Source organism: Mercurialis annua, linkage group LG6 (assembly GCF_937616625.2).
Source record: "Mercurialis annua linkage group LG6, ddMerAnnu1.2, whole genome shotgun sequence".
Classification (NCBI taxonomy): domain Eukaryota; kingdom Viridiplantae; phylum Streptophyta; class Magnoliopsida; order Malpighiales; family Euphorbiaceae; genus Mercurialis; species Mercurialis annua.
In genome coordinates, this window is record NC_065575.1 from 8,528,266 (window position 1) to 8,543,187 (window position 14,922).

The 14,922-nt window shown below is 32.7% G+C and overlaps 1 protein-coding gene and 1 pseudogene across 1 annotated transcript; both read right to left on the reverse strand.

Moving 5' to 3' along the window:
* Positions 1-363: 363 nt before the first annotated feature.
* Positions 364-1,547, reverse strand: LOC126687521 (putative F-box protein At3g25750). The gene has a single exon (XM_050382082.2). It carries the CDS (start codon positions 1,503-1,505, stop codon positions 435-437), a length of 1,071 nt encoding a protein of 356 aa, XP_050238039.1. The 5' UTR covers positions 1,506-1,547; the 3' UTR covers positions 364-434.
* Positions 1,548-2,242: 695 nt separating this feature from the next.
* On the reverse strand, positions 2,243-14,691 carry LOC126653602 (uncharacterized; annotated as a pseudogene).
* Positions 14,692-14,922: the final 231 nt, after the last annotated feature.

Consider the following 14,922-nt stretch of genomic DNA (forward strand, 5'->3'; position numbering starts at 1 on the left):
TTGATCTCCATGATGTTAGAAACAAGTTGATTCGTGATAGACGATTAAGCCTGAATTTCATTCCCTGTATTACAGTGTGCAATGGAGGATAAAGCTTTGCCACAAAATTCATCTACTTATAGCTTGAACCAACACTAAATTTCCTGTATCCAGAAGCTGAGCCTCCACTGCCCATGTTTGATCTCTAGCTTCTTTAGACACATTCGTAGACCAATATTGAGTGTTGCCTAGAGTACTATAGAGATCAAGGTTCCCTTGTCGATTGACGGAGAGAATTAGTAAATAAGCAACTTTATAACATCTACTATCCAAATACAAAACGTAGAAACAAAGTTTTATGCTAATAAATTGCCAACAATAAAAACTAAAAAATTATAATCAGGCAAGAAATTATTAAAAAATAATTTGCTTATAATGGCATTTTACGGTAAGTCTTAGGCCTGAAGGTTCCTTTGTTCGTGCGTCCACGGGCATTCAATATATGTATAATACTTTGGAAAACATTCTTTATATATTTTATTTCCTTCACTTCTCACGAATTCATTCGTTGAAACGGAGAATGAAGAAGTATGTTGAGAAGCAAGGACGAAAATCCTATCCCCACCACCAATACAGGCCACCCTCACCCAATTCCGACATGGTGTCTCGATATTCAGCTTATAAACTGGATATTTAGCTATGCCTGCTATAGAATGACCCAGTCCAACCAAATAAAGATCTCCGCACGACTTCAGAAAAGCACAATTATATCGAGAGAAATCTTCATGCAATGCGATTTTAATAACTTGGTTTGAAGAAATTTCAATGACCCAAATATGACCGATTGTGTATTCAGTAGCACACACTTTCCCGTTATAAAGAATCATATCTCCAAACTTAGCATTGCATATCGTGGTCCATTTCTCATCCCCGAATTTCCAATACTCCAACTTTCTACGTGAATCGATAGCAAACACCACGCAATTTTCTCTCGTAGTCCAAACATCATCCGGATAAAGAATCACTTTCTTGAATATTTTATGATCCGTAGAATTCAAATAAAAAGAACCCCTTTCGCTAGAGGATTTCCATGTACACATCTTGCATAGTTCCGATACATGATAATTCCTCGAGTCAATAACCTCATTACCATAAATATCATTTTCTTGGGAGAAAAGATCTAAAAGTCGTGCTTTGTGTCGCCCTGAGTAATGATGTTCAACTTTAACCAAGAAAGCGGTTCTTGAATCATCATATATTGGTTTTATGAGATACATAGAGGTCGGATAAAATTGGAGAAATGTATTTTTAGGTAGTGAGAAAGTTTGAGATAGATAAATGTTATGCAAAGGGGTTTTCAGAGGGAAAACAATTTGATCCTCCCTGCTATAGAAAATTGAATTCCGCCATGATCGGCAAACGCTGCCGATACGAATAATATCAATCCGAACCTCTAGAAGTTTGATAATTGAAGCTAAAATGTCCGTCGGAAGATCAGGCCAACGACTCTTTGTTCCTTCTGCCATTGCTACTCTTTTATATTGTAGGGCAAGTGATATATATTTATATAGAGATATACTTTTTGTTTGCCTTTAACTCTACTTTTCAATTACGTTTACAAGTCTACTAATACTAGGATTCAAAGAATATCCAAATGGAAATAAATTTTATAATCTTCCTATTATTGAGAGAGTATTTCCAACTAAACTCAAGTGTACATAAACTAAATTTTTATCTAAATTGGAAATAAATTTTATAATCTTAATTATAGAAATCCGGAGCTGATGTCCACCAACAATAAAAGGTATTAACAAGCACCATAATTCGCAAGAGCATCTGCCACAATATTCCCTTCTCGATAAATATGAGAGACCCGAAAATTCATCTTAGAGATCATCTGCAAACACTCCAGATGTTTCAAAGTTCAATATGAATGTTCGGACTCTCACCATTAAAAATAGCTGCATTTCCAGTCTTCCAAATAACCCAAATCGTCAACACAACAGCAGCGTACCAAAAAACAGCGTACCAAGAAGATTACCTGACATGATTTTTTTATTACTCTGAGCTCCATTTATCAAATAATCAGAAACCAAGTCATTAAGATTCTGCTGATCTCGAATTGGAATGCCCATCCCAGTGGCAACAGTGGGACTAATCCATTCAACTGTCTAGAACTTAAGCTTGGAACTATCACCAATCCACTAAATAAAATTACTGCGCAAATCTGAATAAGTTTTATCTAACATGTACACCTTCAAAATATTGAAAATGACTCGATTTATATCCCTATAATTATAAAACATTTGGAAATTTTAATTACAAGCACTTAAGAAATGATACAAGTTATATGTTCCACTTATTTTGGATTTTTTATGGATAATTACCGTGTTAAAACGATACTGTTTGTCATGTCGTTCATAGAGTATTGCCCGGCTTCTTCTCCTGGTAAGCTAGTATTGCACAAAATTGATCTGAAAATGAAAGCAGGCTGTTTAGGAGTGGGAAGAGCAGTTTCACTCTTCAACATTAAAACAACTTCTAACATGCTTGGTCTTTCCTTTGCATTTTCTTCTACACATAGAAGTCCTACTTGAATGCATCTCATAGCTACATGTGGATCGTAAGACTCCTTCAATAATGCATCAACTATCTCCAATGCTCTGTCTTCATTCCATAATTCCCATACCTGAATAAATTGTATGATTAATACTAATATATTTTCAATATAAAAACTATATGTAACTCCCATTTTCTGTTCGAATCATCTCCATAAGAGCTACAAACAAAGTCAGTCTCTGTGATACTTATTACCAATGAAATATCGAGCAGAGAATTATCCGTTGGTAAAAAGTTGTAGTAAGAAAAAATATAACGGATACGATAACTTCTTAATACTTACTCGTTCTATCAAGCTTAGGGAAGGATCATGTTGACTAAAACCATTGTTCTTCTTGCCACTTATGATCTCTAATAATATGACTCCAAAACTGAAAACATCAGATTTCACTGAAAATATTCCAAAAGTTGCATACTCGGGTGACATATATCCACTGCATATGAGAAAATAAAATAGATTAATTCTATATCATTTAATGTTGAGGTTAAGTTTCATATGTTATTTTGCATCTATATCGTTACTGGATTTACTTACAATGTTCCAACAATTCTACTTGTTTTTCCTTGAACTTGATCATTTTGGAATATTTTAGCCATGCCAAAATCCGAAATTTTTGAATTCATCTCTGCATCCAATAGAATGTTGCTGGTCTTCAAATCCCTATGAATAATTCTTAATCTCGAATCTTGATGAAGATATAATATACCACGTGCAATCCCATCAATAATATTAAAGCGTTTTTCCCAATCTAATTGTGACTTTCTTGTTTCATCTGATAAAATAGAAAGACTTTCAAGCAAGTTTATGTTAATATAGGAAATAAAGTGGACAGACAAAAGACTCACCAAAGAGAAATGAGTCCAAACTTTTGTTGGGCATGTACTCATATACTAATATCTGTTCTTTTCTCTGAATGCAGCAACCTACAAGTTTGACAAGATTTCTGTGCTGTAACTTGGCAATCAAGATAGCTTCATTTTTAAATTGTTCAACTCCCTGCCTTGAACTTCTCGACATTCTTTTTACTGCTATCTCTTTTCCATTAGCCAACTCACCCTGAAATAATGCAAGTACATAAATACTTTTAAAACCGTAACAAATGTTTCATGTTAATTGTTAACAAACTGAAAACACAAACAAGTTTACTCGCATAATGTAAACACACGCACACATACGAACACCTTATAAACCGTCCCGAAGCCACCCTGTCCAATTTTGTTCGACGGAGAGAAATCATCGGTGGCAGCAAGTATGGTATTGATATCGAAAAGTACCAAGTCCCAATTATTCCTATTTCCTTCTTCAAATAATCTTTTGTTCCTTCGGCTCTTCTTTGTCCTTGAACAAAACAAAACAAAAGTTCATGTTAAAATGATATAGCCAATCTTGTTTCCACAAAAAGAAGACAATAAGCAAATTGCACTTTTATAAATTTGTTCATACCTTTTCTTTTTTGAAATAATGCAAAACCAAACAAATATGAGGACAAACCATGCTGAAGAAGCAGATAGTATTATCACTAAAATGATTCCTTTCTTTTCGAACACGCTGTTTGAACCACTCGATCTCTCAGCTGCATAAGCACGAAAGTATTACAGCATCACTCTGAGAACATAATCTTGTCTTTTAAAATAGAAGCAACTTTACGATACCTAATTCCAATGCATCAACGCGAACATATAGATCCAGACCAATTCTACCCCTGGAATATTTGGTGTCAACTAAATCGCCAAACCAATGTAAACAATTTGCATTTCCAGAAAAATTTATATTTGAATATGCAGAGCAGGAACAATCACTCTGACATTTTCTTTCACACTCTATGCGATTTGATCCCACGTCAATCGTAACTGCTATTGATGAATCAGGAACCTTCACACTTTCCACCTTCACAAATCCTTCTCCATGCCCACAAACAGAAGAAGAATTCAATCGCTTCCTGATGCATCCATCTGATCCATCCCTTAGATGCCAGTTCCTCAGTGACTTGGGTTCATACCCAGGTAAACAAACGCATTCAAATATATAACCAATATCTGAATCGCATTTGCTATTAGCACCGCATCTTCCATATAGATCGCAGCTATCCTTTGGAGCTGACCAGTACTCTTTCCATTGAATATCTTTTTCGTACCAAATTAAAATTCTGACGGCTCCTAAATCATCCAGCACTACTCTTGCTATAATAGACGGATCATGAACAAGGATGTTATACATCTCATACTCATTATGAACAAATTTAAATAATATAGGGCAGTTATTACATGTTTCCCATGGCGGCGGACTAGTTCGCCAAATACGTTTTGTGCCATTATATATATAGAACTGCGGAGAGGCACTTGGGTTAAGCTTATACGAATAATCTCCAATTCCTGGATCATCCGCTGATCTCCAAGATGTTAGAAACAAGTTGATACCTGATAGACGATTAAGCCCGAGTACCATTCCTTGTACTAACGTGTGCGTTGGATGATCAAAGCTTTGCCACAAAATTGTTCTACTAATAGCTTGAACCAACACTAAATTTCCTGTATCCAGAAGCTGAGCCTCGACAGCCCATGTTTGATCTCTAGCTTCATTAGACACATTAGTAGACCAATATTGAGTGTTGCCTTGAGTACTATAGAGAGCAAGGTTCCCTTGTCGATTGACGGCGAGAATTTCTGATGCCGAACTTCCTGAGATGGGATTGTTCCTGTTGGCTACCCAAACCACAGTTTGTATTGATACTTGACTGAACCAAATCCCAAGATATCTAAACTTGGAGTGGACAGGGCTGAAAAATCCTAGCACGAAATGGTTTTGTTCCGACACTAGAAGATCACCCTCTTTAAGAGTTTGGTTTAAGGTAATGATATCTCTGCAAGTACAGAATCTGAGTCCACCCATCAAGAATTGGAAGAGTAGAACAACTGAAATAAGCTGAATTGTTCGAGCTTCCGTTGCACTACGATAGCCTGCCTTCATCGTATGTTTTGCGGAAGATGTTAGTTATATATTTGTGAAGCTCTGAAAGAAATGTCTACAGTCCCAACGACTAAGGACATTGAACAAACAGTTGGTGTGCAGCAGGACGTATAAGAAATTCTTGCATAAAAACGTTTCGTTATTTTATGTTTCACAAAATGTGTGGTTGAAGACTCTCTTCATATCTAAATTCAAAGGATATTTCAACGATATTTATGTTCAAATATATAAAGTTTTAATTTTAACATGCTTATTTTATGTAATTAATTCTTGCATAGATACCATCTACGTTATATATATGAACCATCATTCTATTTTATAAATAAAAAAAAGAATTAAATAATTTATTTACCTTTTATAAATATTTAAAAAAGAGTAGCTATTTTAAAATTTTATATTTTTTTTAAAAAGATTGAATAATTTTAGAGAAAATTTCTCCCATACTCCCACATGTGATATAATTCACAGTTGCACCTTCTTTTTTTTTTTTTAAATTAAACGATATAATTATGAGAAAATAACAAGAAAACCACAAAAAGAGCTTCTATTTTCAAACAATACCTTTTCTCTTACATAGTTTACTTCCTTACCATTTTTCTCTAATACTTTTCACCAGCACCATCTTTTTAAATACCCACACCTACAAAACACATATTTCTCTTGTTAATGGATAAGGGCTGCACATGACCACGACAACATGCCTCCTTCTTATGCGCTAACTGGATAATGTCTATCCCATCTTTTTTTCCCTTGTAATAATGTATATTCCATTTTTCATTTTACATACTAAATATGAGGAATCTATCCAATATTTTCATACATAATTATTTCTTTAGCCTTATTGTAATTATGCTAATTTCACAATATTATTTTATTAGTACTGATAATTTATTTAAATGTTAAAATTTTCTTATTAAAATTATATTTTAATTTTTTCTTTAATTATTTATTAATTGTAATTTTACTTGAATCATTAGGCTAGTATATATACTTAGTTGACTCATTTTTATATTTTTAATTTTTCACATTAAGTATGAAATATAATAACTTATTTCAAAAAAAAACATTAATGATGGTTCTTCAAGGTTAAAGTGAGTCGGACCAGTTTGGTACGACTAAACTCTGATGCCTAAGTCAAATGGAAGATAGTTGAAATAGTAAACAAAAAATATTAATTTTAGGTTTGAGAAAATATATATTTAAATAAAACATTGTCAAATTACGTTAAAAATTAAAAAATAATCAAATATATATTTGATACAACTTTGATACAAGTTTGATACATATTTGATATACTTCTGATACATGTTTGCTATATTTCTAATACATTTATTATTAGTTTTGTAGTTATTTTATAAATAGATGATTGTCAAAATTTTATATCATAAATATCTTGCGATATACATATTGGATACATCTACGATACATATTTGATACATAGTTGATACATCGACTGTATGAATTGATTCAGCTTTATAGATACGTAGCTGATACATAAATTATACATGATTGATACATTTCGATACATCTCAGATATATTAGATGATTATTGATTTATTATTTAAAACATAAATAGTAAAAATAACTCGTAGGTATTTTAAAATTTACTTAATAGATACATCGTTAATACATAATTTATACATGATAAATACATTTTTAGATATACTTAACAGATACATATTTGATACATCTCTGATACATAACTTATATATGGTATATGTATTTTTTCACTATATAATTTTATATACAATAGATATATTTTTTAAATATACTTAAATAGATAAATCGTTGATACATAATTTATAGATGATATACATATTTTAAATAAATTAATAGATATATTCTAATATATTGTTATATATTATTTATACATATTCGATACATCATCAATACATAATTTATACATAAAAAATATATTATTCATGCATTAATCCGTGTTTGAAATGTATTAAAAATGAATCTGATAATAATTTATAAAACTACATTTTTTAAAATTGTATTATTGTGAATTTTTAAAATTTAATATATTTAATTTTTAAATTAATATTTATATAAACTTTTTTCAAATTAAAATAATTTTATTTTAAAATAATATAAAAAAAATAAATGGGGTAGTGTGAGCAGGTGCACTTTTGCACCTGCTCACTTAGAGGAAAGACCTGCTCATGCGGGTCTTTCCTTTAAGTGAGCAGGTGCACCAAAGTGCACCTGCTCACGCGTCAGCAGGTCTGACGCGTGTCAGATCTGCTGACGCAAACAAAAGATAGTATTAATGAAATAATTTAAGGAAAAGTGGTAGGGCTGTTGTAAATGATTAAATAATTGTATATGATGAAAAGGAAGGATTGTTTTGTGGTATTTTTGTGAATTTCTCTATAATTATTCACTCTAATTAATGTTCACATTTTATAAACAATTTAATTAAACAATAATATTTATTTTTCTCATATCGATAAATATGGATTATATTTTTATGAGCTCCAATGGTTGAAGGAATCCAATTTCGTTTTATTTTTACTTTTATAATTTTTTATTTTTTTTCTTATTTTTTTTTTGACTTTTTAAAATTGAAAAAAAAAGTTCAAACTAAAAAGTTATGTGAAAAAGTCTAGTATTCTAAAATATTAATAAATAAAATTAAATTCAATAAATTTTAAGGAATCTCTTTTATACATATATATAAATAAAATATTAAAACCAAACTGAGACTTAATTCTATTAATTAAGTCATTTAATTTGTTTGTTTAACATAAAAAAATAAAATATGACTGAAATATTAACAAAATTCAAACAATATGGAATAACTTTTAAATTATGATAAATAAAAAAAGGATCACACTAATTTGTTCTTAATTTTAATTTATTTTTTATCTGAATTTTATTAATTTAAAATTACTTTTGAAATTAATTCTAATAAAAAAAATTAGATTAATTTTTAATTTGGTCAATTAACGAATTGATTTAGTCAATTAAAGAATTATCAAATCAAACAAATAAATCATATAATTGTCAATTATCAATTATCAGTTGGAAATATTGGATTTTTGTAAAATTTCAAGACAATTCGTGAGTGGTCTTCTTTCATATACTGATTCATAGTAACAGTAATCAAGTCATCGACGACGGTAAATTCCGGCGACATTAAAACCTGTACAACACCAATACTTCCTCGAATCGTTACGTTTTGTAACCATTTAATTTGTTAACCGTTACGTTTATTTAACCATTTAATTGATTGATCAACATTTTAAAATAAAACATACACATCAATTATACTATTTTATGAATAATTTTTGTGTAAGCCATCTAAGTTAAACAAAACACTACCTTCGTCCAATTTTGTTTCACTTTTTGCACTTTTGATGTTTCACTATTTTGGTGGTCAATCACTAAAAAAGGATCAAATTTTACTGCTACTGAAAAAGTGATGCACCAAATACAGCTACTCTGTTAATGGAGTAAAACATATGAGCAACAGAACCTGAACTTCTTCTTCTTCCAAATAACCTTAGCATAATAATGGCAGTCAAAGAACAAGTGACTGATGCTCTCGGTCTTCATGTTGCAAAAACAATAAGAATCATCAGCTAAAACTCTCCATTAGCACACTCTCTTAGCGAATGCGTCACTTTTCCCGCTACCATAAATAAATGAACTTAAAAAAATTATACAAAGCAATGTCAGAGTATCCTTGTGCACAACAGATCCAAAACCGACATCAAGATTAATCTCCCACAAACTCTAAGTAAGCCAAATTTCTCGAGATGATGGAACAACCGAACGAAATCTACTCGAGCAAGACAAAATACTCGACGGCATCTGCAAACACTCCAGCTATTCATCCATAGTAATCCAAGGAATATTTTTAGATTTGTAGAGCAAAGCGTTCACTCTAGTCAAAGCTTTAACCGGCCTTTTTCCCAGCTATTTTGATAGCAAAGATAGCTGCTCTCAATTCTGCCATGAAAGCAAAAGTTTGACCTATTCCCAGAGCGAAAGCCCCTCTAAAAAAACCTCTCGCTGTTCTAAAAATTCCTCGCACACCCGCTAAACTAGGAGCTCAGGCAGCTGATTTATAAATAGTAACTTTAATCCAATTTGCAACATTCATAAGAGATAAAACATGTACCTCTTTCATATCATTAGACATAGAACCAATTCTGAAGAAATCTGTCTCGCGAATAGCTTTCCAAATGCTTCAATGCTCAATATGAATGTTCTGATTCTCACCATCAAAACAGCAGCATTTCTAGTCTTCCAAATAAGCCAAATCGTTGACACAACAGCAGCGCACCAAAAATCAGCTATTTGAGAACTAAACCCATGATTCATGGCATTTAAAATAAGATCAAGAAGATTGCCTGAGATGAAATTTTTTTAACTGAACATAGTAGAAACATATTTCCAGATAACCTTAGCAAATGAACAATTAATAAAAAGATGAGTATTGTCCTCAGAGCAAGCCCTGCAAAGATGACGCATAGAAGGAAATGAAATCCCTTTTTTCATCAAATTGTTATCTGTTGAGAGGTAATCAATGATCGCTCGCCAACAAGTCGAAGATCTTGAAGGAGTTTCTGACTCCTTACAAATAAAAGAGCACCAAGGGATCACTTTAACAGAGTGAACACCATCCAGAGCAGGCTTCACATTACAAATATCATACTCATTAGGACCAGGATTAACCGCATGTATATTATTTTTAACCTCTATGTTGTTCACTCCATCTAGACTCCGAGCTCCATTTATCAAATAATCTGAAACCAAGCCATTAAGATTCTGCTGATCTCGAATTGGAATGCCCATCCAAGTGGTGACAGTGGGACTAATCCACTCATCTGTCCAGAACTTAAGCTTGGAATCATCATCAATCCACAAAATAAAATTACTGCGCAAATCTGAATAAGTTCTACTTAATACACCTTCAATATATTGAAAAAGACTCGATTTATATCCATATAAAATAGTCAGTTTGGAAATTTTAGTTACAAGCACTTAGAAATGGTACAAGTTATCGTTTTGGGAGGAGAATTTTTGGCGCTTGTGTATTTGATCTCACGACCTTAGGATGCTGTCCAACACACATACAATTAGATCTATTTAATACACCTTCAAAATATTGAAAATGACTCTAGTATATCCCTATAAAACGGTCCGTTTGGAAATCTTTAATATCAAGAACATAAAAATAGATACAAGTTATATGTTCCACTTATTTTGGATAATTACCGTGATAAAATGACACTGTTTGTCATGTCGTTTATAGAGTATGGCCCAGCTTCTTCTGCTGGTAAGCTAGTATTGCTTGAAGTTGCTCTGAAAATGAAAGCAGGCTGTTTAGGAGATGGAAGAGCAGTTTCACTCTTCAACATTAAAACAACCTCTAACATGATTGGTCTTTCCTTTGCATTTTCTTCAACACATAGAAGTCCTATTTAAATGCATCTCAAAGCTACATGTGGATCATAAGACTCCTTCAATAATGCATCAACTATCTCCAATGCTCTGTCTTCATTCCATAATTCCCATACCTGAATAAATTGAAAATAAATATATTATCAAAATAAATAACTATAGGTATCAATTTGTGTTTGAATCATCTCCTTAAGAGCTACAAACAAAGTCCATCTCAGCGACAAATCCACGATAACTATATAAGAGGGGATAAATCACAATATGCATTATATATTGGGTAAAGGAAATTGCAATATACAGTAATGTGCTAAATTATTTAGCCAATTATTGGAAGTGGGAAGAGCCAAGGCCCCCCCCCATGCCTACCTGGCTCCATCATTGCATTTGAATACTAACAAACAACGATGTACCCATGGTTAAGAATGGATTTTTCCCATTAGACAATCCATCAGTGAATCTTACTACCGATGAAATATTAATCATTACTGACAGAATTGTCCGCCGGTAAAAAGCTGTTTCTAGTAGCGAGTTCTACTAAAAAAAACACGGGGTATGATAGGGCCTTATTACTTACTTGTTCTATCAAGCTTAGAGAAGGATCCTGTTGACTAAAACCATTGTTCTTCTTGCCACTTATGATCTCTAATAATATGACTCCAAAACTGTATACGTCAGACTTTACTGAAAATATTCCAAAAGTTGCATACTCAGGTGACATATATCCACTGCATATGAGAAAAGAAAAGAGATATATTCCACAGCATTTAAATTTAAGATCGAGTTCTATATGTTATTGTGCATATATATGATTGCTAATTTACTTACAATGTTCCAGAAATTCTATTTGTTTTGCCTTGAACTTGATCATTTTGGAATATTTTAGCCATGCCAAAATCCGAAATTTTTGAATTCATTTCTGCATCTAGTAGAATATTGCTGGTTTTCAAATCTCTATGAATAATTCTTAATCTCGAATCTTGATGAAGATACAATATACCACGTGCAATCCCATCAATAATATTAAAGCGTTTTTCCCAATCTAATTGTGACTTTCTTGTTTCATCTGATAAAATAGAAAGACTTTCAAGCAAGTTTATGTGAATACAGGAAATAAAGTGGACAGACAAAAGACTCACCAAAAAGAAATGAGTCCAAACTTTTGTTAGGCATGTACTCATATACTAATATCTGTTCTTTTCTCTGAATGCAGCAACCTACAAGTTTGACAAGATTTCTGTGCTGTAACTTGGCAATCAAGATAGCTTCATTTTTAAATTCTTCCATTCCCTGCCTTGAATTTTTTGACATTCTTTTTACTGCAATCTCTTTTCCATTAGCCAACTGACCCTGAAATCATGTTGTAAGAGTAAGTAAACAAATCCTCTTAATACCTTAACAATTTTAGGCAGAATGTTGCTTATTAACAAACTAAAAAGCAAACATGTTTTCTCTCATAATATAAACACACACAAAAACACCTTATAGACCGTCCCAAAGCCACCCTGTCCGATTTTGTTTGACGGAGAGAAATTATCCGTGGCAACAAGTATGGTATTGATATCAAGAAGTACCAAGTCTCGATGACTCCTGCTTCCTTCTTCAAACTCATTTTCCATGACTAATGTATCAAGTAATCTTTTGTTCCTTCGGCTCTTCTTTGTCCTTGAGCAAAACAAAAAACAGATTCATGTTAAAATATTATAGTCAATCATTTTCCTGCATAAAGGCGACAAAGAAAATTGCATTCTATTAAATTTATTCTTACCTTTTCTTTTTTGAAATAAGGCAAAACCATACAATTATGATAATGAGGACAAACCACGCCGAAGAAGCAGATAGTATTATGATTAGAAACATTCCTTTCTTTTCAAACATGCTGCTCGAATCTGTCGAACTCTCAGCTGCAACAAAGAATTTAGTCTTTCAAGATAGAAGAATTAAAGCATCACTTTTAATTGTCTTTCAAGATAGAAGCAACACTACAGTACCGAATTCCAATTCCAATGCATCAACACGAACATAGAGATCAAAACCAATTGAACCCGTGAAACTCTTGGTGTCAACTAAATCTCCATACCAGCGTAAACAACCGCTTCCATTTCCAGATAAATTCATATTTGAATATGCAGAGCAAGAACAATCACTCTGACATTTTCTTTCACATTCTATACGACTTGATTTCATGTCAACCCTAACTGCGGTAGATGAATCAGGAACCTTAATATTTTCCACTTTCAGAAATCCTTCGCCACGCCCACAAACTGAAGAAGAATTCAATCGCTTCCTGATGCATCCATCTGATCCATCCCTTAGATGCCAGTTCCTTAGTGACTTGGGTTCATACCCAGGTAAACAATCGCATCCAAATTTATTACCAGGATATGAATCACATTTGCTATTAGCACCACATTTTCCATATAGATCGCACATATCCCTTGGAGTTGACCAGAACTCCTTCCATTGAATATCTTTTTCGTGCCATATTAAAATTCTGAGGGCTCCTAAATCATCCAGCACTACTCTTGCTATAATAGAAGGATCATGAACAAGGATGTTATACATCTCATACTCATTTTGAACAAATTTAAAATATATAGGGCAGCTTTGACATGTTTCCCATGGCGGCGGACTAGTTCGCCAAATATGTTTTGTGCCATTATATATATAGAACTGTGGGGCGCCACTTGGATTAAGCTTAAACGAATAATCTCCAATTCCTGGATCATCCGCTGATCTCCATGATGTTAGAAACAGGTTCATACCTGATAGACGATTAAGCCCAAGTGCCATTCCTTGTATAAACGTGTGCGTTGGATGATCAAAGCTTTGCCACAAAATTGTTCTACTTATAGCTTGAACCAACAACAAATTTCCTGTATCCAGAAGCTGAGCCTCCACTGCCCATGTTCGATCTCTAGCTTCTTTAGACACATTAGTAGACCAATATTGAGTGTTGCCTTGAGTACTATAGAGATCAAGGTTTCCTTGTCGATTGACGGAGAGAATTGCTGATGCCGAACTTCGCGAGATGGGATTGTTCCTGTTGGCTACCCAAACCACAGTTCGTAATGATACTTTATTAAACCAAATCCCAAGATATTTATACTTAGAGTGGCCAGGGCTGAAAAATCCTAGGACGAAATTGTTTTGTTCCGACACTAGTAAATCACCCTCTTTAAGAGTTTGATTTAAGGTTATGGTATCTTTGCAAGTACAGAATTGGAGAACTAGAATAACTGAAACAAACCGAATTATTCGAGCTTCCATTACGTTGAAAAGTAACGATAGCATGCCTTCATGATATGTTTTGCTGAAGATGAAGGATTTCTTAGCTTTGAAATTGTCAACAGTTTGGAGTTGTTGAATGTAAAATTCTTAAATATTTAATTCCCTGTCCGGATGGTTGTTTCAGTGTTCCATTGAAAGAACTGTGTACAAGCTGACCAACATTTTCGGCTCATTGAGGACATTGTACAAACAGTTGGTGTGCAGAAGCAGGTACAGTCTACTTCAAAAATATGACTTCTTTTTCCAATTGAAAGTCAGATATATTGATGCCTTGCTTCCACTCACGTCTAGTTGATTGGCTCTCCTTCGTACTGCACTGTCACCTAGTGAATTTATGCAGATAATTTTGGTCATGCCTTTCCCATATGGAAGAACTGGAAATTTTTTGTTAAAGAAGACTTTTCTTCTTAAAAGTATGTTTAAATTTTAGAACGATATTTTAACAATAGTTATATTCTAACATGGAAAATTTTAGGCCTAACTATTTTTGAATCTTTTGACAAAAAAAAAACTATTTTTAAATTATAAGTTTCGAATTGGTCGAAATTAATAAAAAATGCAAAAGTTTGGATTTAATAATTGAAATTCAAAATTTTGGTTGCAATTGTAAAAAAAATCAAATAGGACTTAATTGTAAAAATTAAAAAGTTTTG